General features: G+C 40.0%; 1 protein-coding gene across 3 annotated transcripts in view; it reads right to left on the reverse strand.

The window, feature by feature from the left end:
- Positions 1–12,119, reverse strand: part of SALL3 (spalt like transcription factor 3) — a 21,102-nt gene extending 8,983 nt beyond the window's left edge. The window contains exons 1-2 of one of the 3 annotated variants that reach the window (XM_066992051.1): positions 11,835–12,119; positions 5,908–6,000 (exon numbers count right to left, since the gene is read on the reverse strand). In XM_066992051.1, the coding sequence (XP_066848152.1) occupies positions 5,908–6,000; positions 11,835–11,913 (172 nt within the window). In that variant the 5' untranslated portion in view covers positions 11,914–12,119. Of the gene's footprint in view, positions 1–5,907; positions 6,004–11,834 lie in introns of all 3 variants that reach the window. The other 2 variants (XM_066992050.1, XM_048075844.2) reach the window with 2 other exon arrangements.
- Between the last annotated feature and the right edge of the window lie 987 nt (positions 12,120–13,106).

Raw genomic sequence — 13,106 nt, forward strand, 5'->3', positions numbered from 1 at the left:
TGGCCACAAGAATCTTACAGTGTAAGATAAAAAATCTAAAGCCTACAAAAATGAGTAAGGGAAAAAACAGTCTTCCAAACCATGTTTTCATTATGTACTTCAGCTTTTGCAAAGTGAAAGCATGCAGAGTGTAGACCAGTGAGGCACCCGATGAGCCTCTCTCCAGGGTTGTTCTGAACTAAGACAACTCAAACAAAGCTTTATTTACATTGCAGATTTACATTTTTATGGCTGTAGTGCCTGATTCTGTGGTCCTTATTCAGAATCTGCTGAACATTGGTGTTACTGACCAAGCACTGAGGGACCACGTCTCTCCTGAGGCTTTCATTGAGCATTTTTTCCAGTGCTTATTTCCAAACCTTGATGGACTGGATAAGGGCTACCTATTATTATCATTGTTATTATCATCATCACCCTCATAGCTACAACTATTACGGCTATTAAAGCATGGTTGTGAAGGAGAATTGAGTCTGAAAGAAGCTACCAACAGTATGGTTCCTCTTCCCGTTTTTCATTTATATGTTGCTACTTTTCTGTTTAAGGAGAGCTTAGACAAGCCTTGCACAAAAGGTTTAAGTAATTAGTGATGGATTCTGGAAATGTAGCCTGTCAAATATGACTGTTCTCTAATCTAGAATGAGCTGATCAAACACCAATAAACTAATTATTTCAGATGCTATACAATAACCCTCAAGCCCAAACATGAACATTTAAAATCATATTTCAAAACAGGTATTATTTTCTTCATTAGAACACAGGCTCATGATGTCAAAAATAGTATGTATAATACGTAAATTTCCAGTAGAAAACTGGACTGCTGTTGCTCACTGCCAAGAGGTATTAATGTGGACTTCTTCAACATTTCAAAATACTAACTAGTCTAGTGAACTAATGCATAGACTCAAGGCAGCCACATTTTACATTTGAAATATAACCTGCCAAGTAAAAAAGTACAAATGTAATAAAGCAGTGTAAGTATTTCTCATACAATCAATGGTCTATTCCGTTCTCAATGAAATAAATCACGAGCTTTGCACTGTTTCAACGTTGGGCCTGGCTCTTGACCATGCTAACCAGGGACTTACAACTCTGTTTTCTTGATATTACTTTGTACTCCTCCTTTCTTTGATTCCTAAGTCATAAAAATGCTGAGAGAATACTCTTCAAATGACAAATCCGAGTATACCCATCTCATCATCTGTCTTGAAATGTTCAAGGACTGCTTTTGAAGAAATATTTTAGAGAACTACCAGAAAGTTGTTAGCCACCCCAATCAACTTCAAAGTAGACATAGAAAGAATGTCAACAATACTTGGGACAAGTTATTTTGGCATTTCTTAAGAAATGAAACAAGTTAGTCTCTCAAATATTCCACTTTCTGTACCAGTAAGCAAGAAAATGACACAGATGACAGCAAAGTAAATGCTGCTTTGCCATAGATGATGGTCCATCCCCTGAACGGCACACTGAGGATACTGAGATGCTCGGCAGAATGACAGACTATGGGCCCAGTCCTGCAACTCATACGAGTAACCTTTACTCACATTAAAAATGTGTTCGAAATTAATGGGATGATGACAAATCTGTCATGCAAAAAACAGTCTTTGTGATCTTGCCCCAGACAAACACTCAAGGGGGAAAAATGCAAGAGGGAAAATAATGATTTTATGTATGTATGTATATGTATATTGGAGAAATGGACACTACTGCAGTACTTCACAAATGCAGTTTATAACACTCCTTTCAGGAGCACTGTATTGCACTGTTGCTTTTGAAGTGTAAGTGCTCACGAACTTCAACAGGGAATAAGGTTTAAGAGCATCCCTGTGTGAAGGGATATTTTTACTCTTTGTTAAAACTTGGTTACTCTGTGAATGACAAAATGTAATATAATTTTTTTACCATTATAGCAAATTATTAAAAATTTTAAATTTGTTAAAATATTAAAAATAAAATCAATTTTATTTTTAGTTTCGGCTTATGCATTTTATGGAAAAAATGAACTTTTTAATATATTTTTTTCTGTATGTTTTATAGCTTGCTTTCAATTCTGATATACTATAAAGTAATTAAATCCTCTAAGTACTGAAGAATTTCTTTCTTTCTTATTTCTTTCTTTTTTTTTATTTTTCTGAAGAGAAATAATTATTTTTATTATTACAGTGAGGATGTAGTGCATCAAAAATTTTCAAGGACTTTGGGGAAATTAATTGAGCAGTTGCTTAATCTTATAGACAGGACCTGAATTTTGCAGTTCTTACTTACACAAAAGGTGTTGAATAGGAGTTTTGTCAAGCAGTCAGGATCTCAGCCACTAATAACCTCTCAGTTATTTTCTTTTTCTCATTAGCAGTCTAACAGCTAACAGACTACTCTGAAGCTGCTATGGCATGCAAGATGAATTACAGCACATAAAGCTTACCCTATGAAAATCGGTGAAAAATTGCAGCCAGCATCTCTCAAAATGTACCCAGGGCAAGCTCCTAAGCAGGCACCAACCAAACCACAGAACTGCAGTGGCTCCAGCAAAGTGCTGCTAGTTTACATTGGTGGGGTCTGGCCCTAAAATTAGCCTACAAAAATTCAACCTAAGGCATTTTGAGAAAGTCACTTTGGGACTGTGATATCTGAAGCTACCAAGGTGCTCTGCTGACTCAGTGCAGGAGACACAAGAGATTGACACTGGGAGAATTTGCTCTCCCACCTTTACGAAGTGTACCCACCCAACGCTCTTCAGGCTGGAGCAATGCGTGGCTGTGGGGAGTGTGGCGCTGACCTTCCTTCTCGCAGTTGGAAAGGAAGAGAACGGGGAAAGGGCTGAGAGGGTGCCAGGGTTCCTTCAGCTACCATCAGAATATTACATGCATAATTAAGAAAAAATTGCCACTGCTGCTGACTACACACACATACAGGATTTGTAAGCCTGGTTTTACTAGTTCTATATTTTTATCTCAGGCACGCATTTTTCTATTCTGTGTTAGAGCAAAATCTTGCATCATATGCAAGGAAAAATATAATAAGCAGATGCTTCAAAAATACTGCCATCTACTTTTGTGAGAAGGACTAAAATTACTGAAATTAAACATTGCAGTCAGCTTCATTTCAACAACATACGCTGTAAATGCCGCCTTTCTCAGGACCAACAGCTTCCAGTCAAAAAAAAGCCCCAGTCAACTCCACTGTATTTTTTAATATTGTGTTAAATTAAATCAATTCTAGTTTTATTAATCTATATTACCTTTTGAAAGCATCTTTTTAATTTTATTAAATCGGTGTATTCTGTACACCTATCAGATGTTCTTTGTTAATTCAGGTTTTTGCTATTTTGTTACTCTGAATCACCTAAGTCTCAAATTACATATAACTCATAAGATACTTGGATAAAATCAGGTAGGAGAATAATCATTTTATCTGCTTTTATCTATTTCAATTTGCTTATACCTTCCTGTAGTATTCACACTGGAGAAGTGTCATGGAAAGGAATTCAGCAAATGTGTCAACAAAATATTTTCTGAAACTTTTTTTTTTAGATCACATGCAATAATACAAAGAAAAGCACAGAAAAATGTTGTATGATCTGCTATTATTTCTAACTCAGCTTCAGTCACTCGGAGGTGCATATCGAGAGTGAATAAATTTTTCTAAATGTGGGAATTTCTTTCAAGATGAAAAAAACACATTAATCTTCAACTGAGAAGCACCATATAAACTGTGAAGGTTTCACAGAAAAACAACATTTATTAAGATTGGCTAAAGGTAAAACAATTAGCTGACTATGAAGACTTAAGATCTCATATGCAAATCTAGGAATTGTTTTGAAGTGAAGCTCACAGCATTTTTCATGTATTTAAGCAAAAAATACTATGAATAAAACTGAGCATAGTACAGACACAGGATGATCATCTACTGCTCTTAGTATCATAAGAAACAAGCTTATTTTATACAAATTTAAATAAAGTAAGAAAATATAGTTAAAAACATGAATTTGTTTTCAAAATTATATTCATTTGGAAACAGTATCTTTATAACAACATACTGATCCTTGAGGAGAACAGTATTACTTTTTCCTTAGCTTTATCATATCTTATAATTGACAGAGCTTTTAAAGAAAGTTTTCTTAAATTGTTAGAACACGTTTATTTTCTTGCAAATTAATTCTTTTTAACTCTTTATGATAGCTTTGAATCCCATAAAGAAAGATGAATTATCACATACTGAGCCCAAGCTGTGAAACAGGAGGAGACAAATAGAGACCCCTACTGTGTTTAACAATGTAGAAGAAATTCCAGACTCAATAGAAAATTTTTCTGTCCTTTTTCTCAGACCACAAAAGCTGTTAGTTATAGATTTGAACAGTGGAGGGCACTCTTGCTATGCAAGAAATGGTACTGACCTGGCACACTTGGTTTGATCTATTCAGCAGCCTAAATCTCAGAATTTGTTAAGTAACAGCCACCTGTGGCACAGACACTAACTGTAATCTGTTTAAAACATTTGCAGTTTCTAATCTGTGCAATGAAGCTCTAGTTAGCTAAAATACTGATGCCTTGCTGTACGTACGCAGATGTGGAACAGATCTTCACAAACTGCTTTGAATATTTGTGCAAGATATGGAACTAAATAAGATGTGCATTAGGTTTTTCAACATCATATGAAGAGCTATTCAGTTGTCTTTCATGGCATGTATGGATTAATTTCAGGGTGTGTAGAATTTGTCTTAATGTTTGTAGGAATTTAGGCGTATTTAGAACACACCGAGTTTTACTGGAAATCCTAATAAAATGTAATCGGTATTTCTAACATAGCTGATATGAAAAAAGAAAAGATATTTAAAAACAAACAGTAAAATAAACTGTAAGAAGTGGAACACTAGATTCTTATCTTAACTTTCTTATTTTGAAAAGTATATTGCTAACTGCACCTTAAACTATCTAACCAACACCCTACAGAATGAAGCCAGCCACTCTTTGAACAGCCATGGCATGCTGATGAACTTGTGTCTGGGAGGATCACAATAAGAGAAGCCAAAGTGGGGACCCAATCCTGTATCTGCTAAGTATCTCAAAAGATACAAGCACTGGAGTCAATGGCACTACTCCTTTGAGTAAAATTACTCATGTACAGGAGTGCCTGAAAGAACGAATGCTAAGTGATTCAATGCTAATCATGCAGCTCAGTCATTTTGCTCATTTGCCATTCTGTGTACCGCAGTATTGCACTGGATAGCAAAACACCGAGAGAGCTAAACAATCTGTTAGCTTTCATCATTTCCAGCTTTGGGGATGTTACTACATCAACAAAATGATAAAATAAAATTATCGAATGGTGGTGGTACAACACATCTCCTGAAACATTGAATAGTAAATCGGTTTTGATTAACTGAAACAAAAATACCGTGGCACCTGCAGGGTTAATTAAGCAGCTCAAGATGCTGGGCTTCACAAAAGGAAACCTTTTTCCTTCTTTAAGAACTGTAAACACTTGTGCTGAACTAGATGAGCATTTGATAAGCTGTACAGCATGTAACAAACTCACAGGGATCTCTAGTTAACACTCAAATTCAGTGTTAACACTTAACAGAACAGTGGTAAGCCGTGCTGCCAAGGTCAACTGCACAGATGTACTAATTGTATTATGAGCTTGACATCTAGTGGCCACCCCTGGCAGGGCAAAGCAGGCAAAGGTTAAATCAGCAAGCCTTGTCAAAGCACTTCTAACTACCCACCCTCAGGGAGAAGTCCTCGGGAAGCTTTCTGGCACTCTGCAATCCCCACCTTCTTTCTCCCCGGCTCCGGGCTGCGCGCCTGCAGCAGCCACTGCGCGCCCGCACGGGGCAGCAGCCGCCCGCCGCCCCCGAGCCCCCACCCCCGAGCACCCAGCCCCGAGCACCCACCCCCGAGCACCCACCCGGCCGGGCCGCAGCTCCTGGAGGAGACGAACAGCCTTCCCAACCATTTCGGCACGTTTCGCTCTCGGACGGAAGTTCGGGTTTTTTTTCTGCTTCTTTTTCAACCAGTGATAGGGTCCAAATTAGGGGGCGAGGGAGGTTGGAAAAGGGGAAAAAGCAGTATTAGAGATTAATAATAAGAGTTGTAGAAAGCCTTTTTATTTTATTTTTAAAGATTATCTTACCCCATAACAAATGTTCAAGCATGCTCACTGCGTGCACCCTAACTACAGCAAGATAATATGAAAAAATCCCTCTTTAGCCCACTATCACATAAGTGCATTATTAAAAAGTGCTTTCTATCATCTTTTTAGAGAACTATTTTTCTGGCTTTCCCAATTTTAAGGGGTTTTCCCTGACAAAAAGAAATGTACTCTATGGCCAGCAGCATGACAACTGATCCAGCTTCTAAAAGTATATTTTGCCCCAAATTCATTTTTTTTCTATTACTGGAAAGCTTTCATTGTTCTTAGTTGTTTTAGTTGTTTAGTTGTAAAGGAAACAGGTTTTTGACCCTTTACATTGAAATGTACGAACCGATAAAAATTTGCTGCTGAAACTATTCATGCTTCTAAAAAATTCATAGCAAATTACTGTCATTTTACAAATGCAATGTTACAGAAGGAATGATTTTAGCATATTTTATTTTCTACAATGTGTCAGTACTCAGCTAATTAATTTCCTGCCAGACATGGCTTATTATCAACAAAAGTGATTGACTCATGTCCTGACTGGTAGATATGATGGACTTGTGTCAACAGATATGCTTGTCCTGGCTAGGTAATCAACAAATAAAATGAAGGAAAAATATCCTGAAAATCTTCCCAGGATTCAAACTCTTTTTCAGAAAAGACATTAATACTCATTAATAATTTGGGTATTTTCACTCCTTCTTTACAATGCTACACTTTTTTTTTTTTTTTGAATAGTAGCTTTTCCTCTTCCTTAGGCAAGGACAAGTAATTATCAACAGCTAGATGTATGCATATTAATAGCTTAATTACATAGAATCTAAACCAATACTTTTCAAAACTTCCTTCCTCCCCAAAAAAAGTCCTAATGTCTACCTCAGAAGAAATAAGAATTCCTCAAGATCATCAGAGCCAGATAAAAATCTGACCCAGTTTGGTCTACCTTCATCATTTATATATACACCATCAAACAGGTTTATTGTTCTGGTTTCCTTATCATTACATTTTTTTTCTCTATTGCTAATACTGATCAAAATAGTAAGAATATTAAAAAATTATATAAAATCAGATATTACATTGTTTTAATATTAAGTCTCTATTGTAATACCAGAACTATTTATATAAAGTTTCAATTACCTTTTCTTATCAAAGGAGCAATTTATTGCAATACTTATTTGGCCTTTTATTTTTCAAAAACAACAACAACAACCTTTCTTGAAGTTGCCTTAGAACATACACTTGCAAAAATAACTTGTTTCACCTTTACTGACAGCTGCTTGTGACTTTTCAAGTTTTAAAGACAGTAGTATCTAAATGATATGGAATAACCTATATTCTTGAATGTATGAATGCAGGAAAGCATGGATGTCCTTCCAAAATACGTTTTTATCTTATATATTTGCAGATACAGTAAACATGCTCACATGAAACTGGCTGTTCCTTAGAGGACTATCATTTCTGTGGCAGAGCATGTGTGTCTGTGTACATACTCCAAAAGAATACAGAGTGCAGTTACAAACTTCTCAAAACTGCACCACCAATTCCACATTACCAGTATGAAAAGGAAACGTTGGTTTAGATAATACTGTGTGCATTGAAGAGTTGAGGGAAACAAAAACAGAAACCAAACAAATAGGTCCAAAATTTAAAAAATGATTGCAAAAAACACATTAGAAAACTGTCATTACACAGTTTGCTGTAAGGTATCCCATTCACCTCAGACTGAACAATGATACATATTTGCTAGTAACTTCACATGAAAAAGTCTAAAGTGATATTTTTTCATCACCCTTACTAGAACCACACTTATACACTGTAAGAAGCACTTCTCAGCATTCCGCATACACACACACACAAAAAAAACCGCAAACTTTTATTATCCCTACATTAAAAATAGAAATGCTATACCCATGTTTTCATATAAAACTTAATCAGACTTGAAGCATTTGCATTGTATCTATAATTCTGATTCAATTGTAATCTGTTGAATTAGAGAAGCATATTAGAAATGTAATTCCAGCTATTACGATTTACTGAGAACAGCTTTACATTTACTGAGAAACTGAGATTATTATATTCTATGGGCAGCCATTTGAGTCCTTCTGCTGCTATTTAAAAAATATTTCCATCATATCTTCTACTTTAGTAACCTTAGAGTGCTTAAAAAAATTTTTTTTTAGGAAATATAATTTTTTCACTCTTCCACAGTGCAATTATTCAAGCAATATTTCATCACTAGTTGTTTGTTAACACTTCTTATCTAAATTATTAAAAAATATATATTTCAGAATTTCCCTTTCAACAAATAACTTTAAATGATTTTGATTATAAATCTGTAATTGATGACATTGCCAATTATCTTCAGACTTCAAACAATTTCTCACCGTTATGACATTGCCCTGTTTGAATGCAGTTTTATTATGCTGTAGTCCAGGCTGGCTATAAAATTATATATTACAATTATTAAACTTCTATGATAACATTACCACAAAAGTTATGGTGGGTCCAGTCAACTTAAGATATGGCCTAATGTTTATCTGCCATTCTGCTTCCCAAACCGCCATGCTTCTTTCTGCTATTATGAATGTTCCCTCACTCTAAGGATTGCTTATGGAACATTCATTCTGAAATGCTTCACTTAATAAAATCTATTTTGAGGTGGTATTAAACATGATTTCATTAAATAAATAATAAGCTTCGTTTGCTTAATCTTGTGTTAACAACAGCTTCCCCTCATTGAACGTAACAACCATATTAATGAAAAAGCTACATGTATCAAATAATTCTGCATAAACAGTTTGCTTTTAAAAAAAAGTACAAATATTCTTGCACTGTGGAAACTATTTTTGGCTTGTTGCAAAATATGCTCATGAACTGTAGCAATATCTTGATTACAGCTGTGGATAGAAATGAAAAATACTGACTTGACAAGAAGTGTTTTAATTAGTGAGATTGGGAGCACTCATTATATCTGGCCTATAAAATTGCTTTCAGTATAGCTATCGTTAGGCTTCATAATATAACACGTAAATGATTTACATTACACTAATGTACACTAGATAGCCCTCTACTTCTGTATGCTGAGTCCACCTTGTTCACATTTCTCAAAGGAGAGTGAAAAACCAAGAGCTCCACTTCAGCTTGTTAATTGTTAACTATGAAGGGTTTCACTCTATTAATTAAAATATGTTTTAATAAAAGAAAACAGCACAATTTGATAACAGCCTTCTAAGGCTGAAAAGTATTTACATTGTTGCATTTTAGGGCTGCTGTGAAAGCCGATTTTGTGCTATTCAGGGACCACAATAATAACGCTTTAAAATTCCTCACTGGGATGCAATGTAGTCCTTTTGATGGAAAGACTGTCTTTCTCATTCGGCAGAAATAAATCCATTCATTTGATCATGTAGTCATTGAGGGCAATACAAAACAAACCAAGTGTGAGAAATTCTATGTGATGAAGTAAACAAAACAAAACCCCCCAAAAAAGAGGGAAAAAAAAAACATTTCCATGACAAAAAGATTCTTTGTCCTTAATCTACCCACCATATGCAAGCGTTTCTTTTTAGCATATCTCTTGTTCTAATCTTGGGTGACATGGCTACATAGATAAGATTCACAAAACAAAACCCTAGTTTAACAATTTTTTTTTTCAATTTATTAACTCACCGGGAGTGTCATAATGAAGCAGTAGGGTTTTATTTTTCTGTATTTAAATGGATTTGGAGCATTTAAAAGTTTAAAATACTAGTGATAAATTCTCAAACCTAGAACCCACCCCAACAGAGACTAGGCTCAACTAATCTTGTTTACATAATAAAATTATAATTCTCATCCACTTGCTTATATGAATTTATTTTACATTACCACTGTTTCCTAAGAAAAAAATAAATAAATAAAATCAAATGTGCATTGCTTTGCTTCTGTAGTGTGACAGAAGGAAGCATTTCTCTGTGTTCCTGTTAGAGTCAATACCCAAGTGGGTTTTCCTGAAGCAGTGGTAGTAGTCCCCTTCCTAACTACCCTGGACAGTGTGGAACTCATTCCCTGGTTCCCCAAATACCCTGGGAAAGAGCACGGGGCTTAAAGATTTGCCAGTCTGACAGATGTTTTAACCTGATGAAGTGGATTCATGCTGCCTTAAGCTTCAAGACTGCAAAGTTCAGATACAATAGTCAAAATCCTCCTCAGGCTTCAACTTCGTTGCCTTTCTTTCCCTCCAGATGCAACTTAAAAGTCATTATAGTTTTGAAGCAGGAAAGTGACTTTTTTCCTCTTTCTTTTTGAAGGGAGGGAGAGGGGATAAACCAGTGAGCAAGGGGCCTACACAGAAAGCACTGTGGCTCCCACTTGGTTATGCAAGAAACCGAGAAAGCAGTGAGCTTCCATGCATAGAGGAAAAGAAAAACTTTTAAGTGGAAGCCCTCAACTTAGCCCAGGGAAAGTGAGGATGGGCTGTGGCATGCCTTTGCGCGCAGCAATGCCTAGGACTATGCAGGAAATTAGAAAATATATAAATGAAATAAAATTAAATTAAATTTAAAAAAAAGGCAGTCCTCTTCTAAACAAACAAACAAAAAACACACAGCAAGGTGGAAATTCAGACTAACTACAGCCCAAATCTGCTCAGTTTTAGACACTTGTTCACTAGCAGCCTGGGCAGCCCAGATGCTTCAAAGCAAGTGTGCGTGTGTCTGCGTGTGGGGAGGGAGTGGAGAATGGCGGATGGGCGAGAAAATCCCCCTTCCCCACCTCCTGCAGCCGGCGCGACAGGGGCCGGTGGCGGCGGTGGCACTCCGCGTCACCCACCCCCGGTAAGAATTACGGTCGCAGCAGAGCCAGGCGGTTCGGGGGCAAGGGGGGTGGGGGGGAGGTGAAAAGCTGCTCGAGCTCCTCGAAAACATTAAAGCCAACTCCACCGCTCCCGCAGGCCCCCGCCCGCCGCGCAGCGAGGGACCCCCGGTGCTCCGGCGGCTGCCCGCGGCTGGGGGGCGGCGAGAGCCCGGCCGGGCCGCCCAGCGATACACCGCCCCCTCCTCCAGGGCGACAGAGAGCCTTGTGCACCGGTCGCCTGGGGCTGCCCCGGCAGCCCCCGGCCCGTGGGACCCCCCCGTGCCCGCAGCCCGGTCCCGGCCGCCGCCAACTTCTCGGCCGGAGGGCGAGGGTAACATGGCTCCTGCACGGGGCGGGGGGGGGGGTGGGGGGGGGGGGGAGAGAAAGCAAAAAAAAATAAAAGGGGTGCAGCAAACAGGGCCACCGAGCAGCACAAGGGCAGCAACAACAAAAAATAAAGGAAAACAAGCAGAAGAGCAGACGTACAAAACAGCCCGAGGGAGAGGGAGGAGGAGGAGGCAGGCACTGCTCCGGAGTGCCCGCTCCTGCAGCTGCCCGGGCCCGGGTCAGCGGGGAGGGAGGGCCGAGCCCCGCCGCCGAGCCCCGCCGTAATAAAAGCGCTCGGGAGGCCGGGAAGGAGCCGCTGGGAGGGCTGGTTAGTCAGGGGGTGGGCTGCAGAAACTTGGCTAAACTGCTAACTTCTCAGTTCCGCTGCCTCTTCCCCAGCTGCTCTAATTCCCATTCTCCCGCTGCAGAGTAATTGCGCTCCCATGTTCACCATCACCATAAATCCACCTATCTCCGTCCGAAACAGACTCACAAAAGGAGAGAGAGAGGGAGAAAGAGGCTCCGGGAGCCCTTACCGTGCTCAGAAACTACCTCCGCTTGCAGCTCTTCGTCCGACTTGAGATGCTGGGGTTTCGCTTGCTTTCGACGAGACATGCTGCTAACTGAGCCGTCTTGACTCTGCTTTTTGCAGAGGCATCAGCGACGTGGAGGTGGAAAGGGGGGAGGAATTGGGAACGAGAGGAGGGCGGGGGGGGGGGAGGTGGGGGCTGGAAATAACTGTTCGCAAATAAAAGTCGAGTTGCAGAACAAACCAACCAAACAACAACAGAAAAGGCAACCAACCCCAAGGAAAAGGAGAAAAAAAAAAAAAGGCAAGGCTAACCAACCAAACTGAGAGTGAGTGAGTGAGTGAGCGGGTGAGCGAGCGGGGGCTCAGCCGGGCGGGGTGTGCGCGGTGCGGTGCTGCGTGCGCGGCGGGCTGGGGCGGCTGCGCGGAGCGCGCATGGGGCTCAGTAATTACGGTGGTGAATAATGCATGGCGATTAATGGTGCTGGGGGCGAGCGCGGATTGGCGCGGCTCCAGCGGGCTCAGGCTGCATATGTAAATGAAGGACGGGGCTCCGCAATTAGCCGCTTCGCTCCGCCAAATGATGCGGCTCCCCGGCACCGGCAGCGCCGCCTGCGAGAGACACCGACCGCGGCGGCAGCAGCAGCAGCGGCGGCGGCGGCGGCGGCAGAGAAACACACACGCACCACGCAGGAGGGCTCTGTTTTGCACACACTTTACACAACATATGTGCAAGGTTCACTTGTTGGGAGAGGTCACGATCTTCGCCTTTCTGTCTTTCTTTCTTTCCCCCGGCTCTCAGTTTCTTTTGCTCCGCTTTCTTCTGCTCTCTTCACTTTTTTTTTCTTTTTTTTTTCTCTTCTTTTTTTTTTTTTCCTTCACATCACTCTGCGTCCTCGTCTCCTCCTGGTCTCTCTTTCCCCAGAAGTTGATCTGCAAGGCATCTGATTTCTGTGTACGTGTGAGTAATTTCTTTGCAGGAGGAAAAGAAACTTTTGTGTATGCTTCTTTCCTTTCCCCTTTCTTCTCAGTGTGCGTGTGTGCTGCTCTGCTCTTCTTTTCTCTTGATCTTCACATGCTCGCCTTTAGCTCTTCCATCCTGTCTCCTTTTCCGTCTCTCTTTCTCCGTCTCCCCTTCCCGGCTGACTTTTGTTCTCTCCTCTCGCAAGCGCACGCACGCACGCACGCACACACACAGAAGACCTTGGGCAGTTTTGTCTTTCACCTCTCCTTCCTTCTTTGTCTTGCAGCTTCTTTCTCCAAGCAGAGACTCCCCGTT

This window comes from Anser cygnoides, chromosome 2 (genome assembly GCF_040182565.1).
Source record: "Anser cygnoides isolate HZ-2024a breed goose chromosome 2, Taihu_goose_T2T_genome, whole genome shotgun sequence".
Classification (NCBI taxonomy): domain Eukaryota; kingdom Metazoa; phylum Chordata; class Aves; order Anseriformes; family Anatidae; genus Anser; species Anser cygnoides.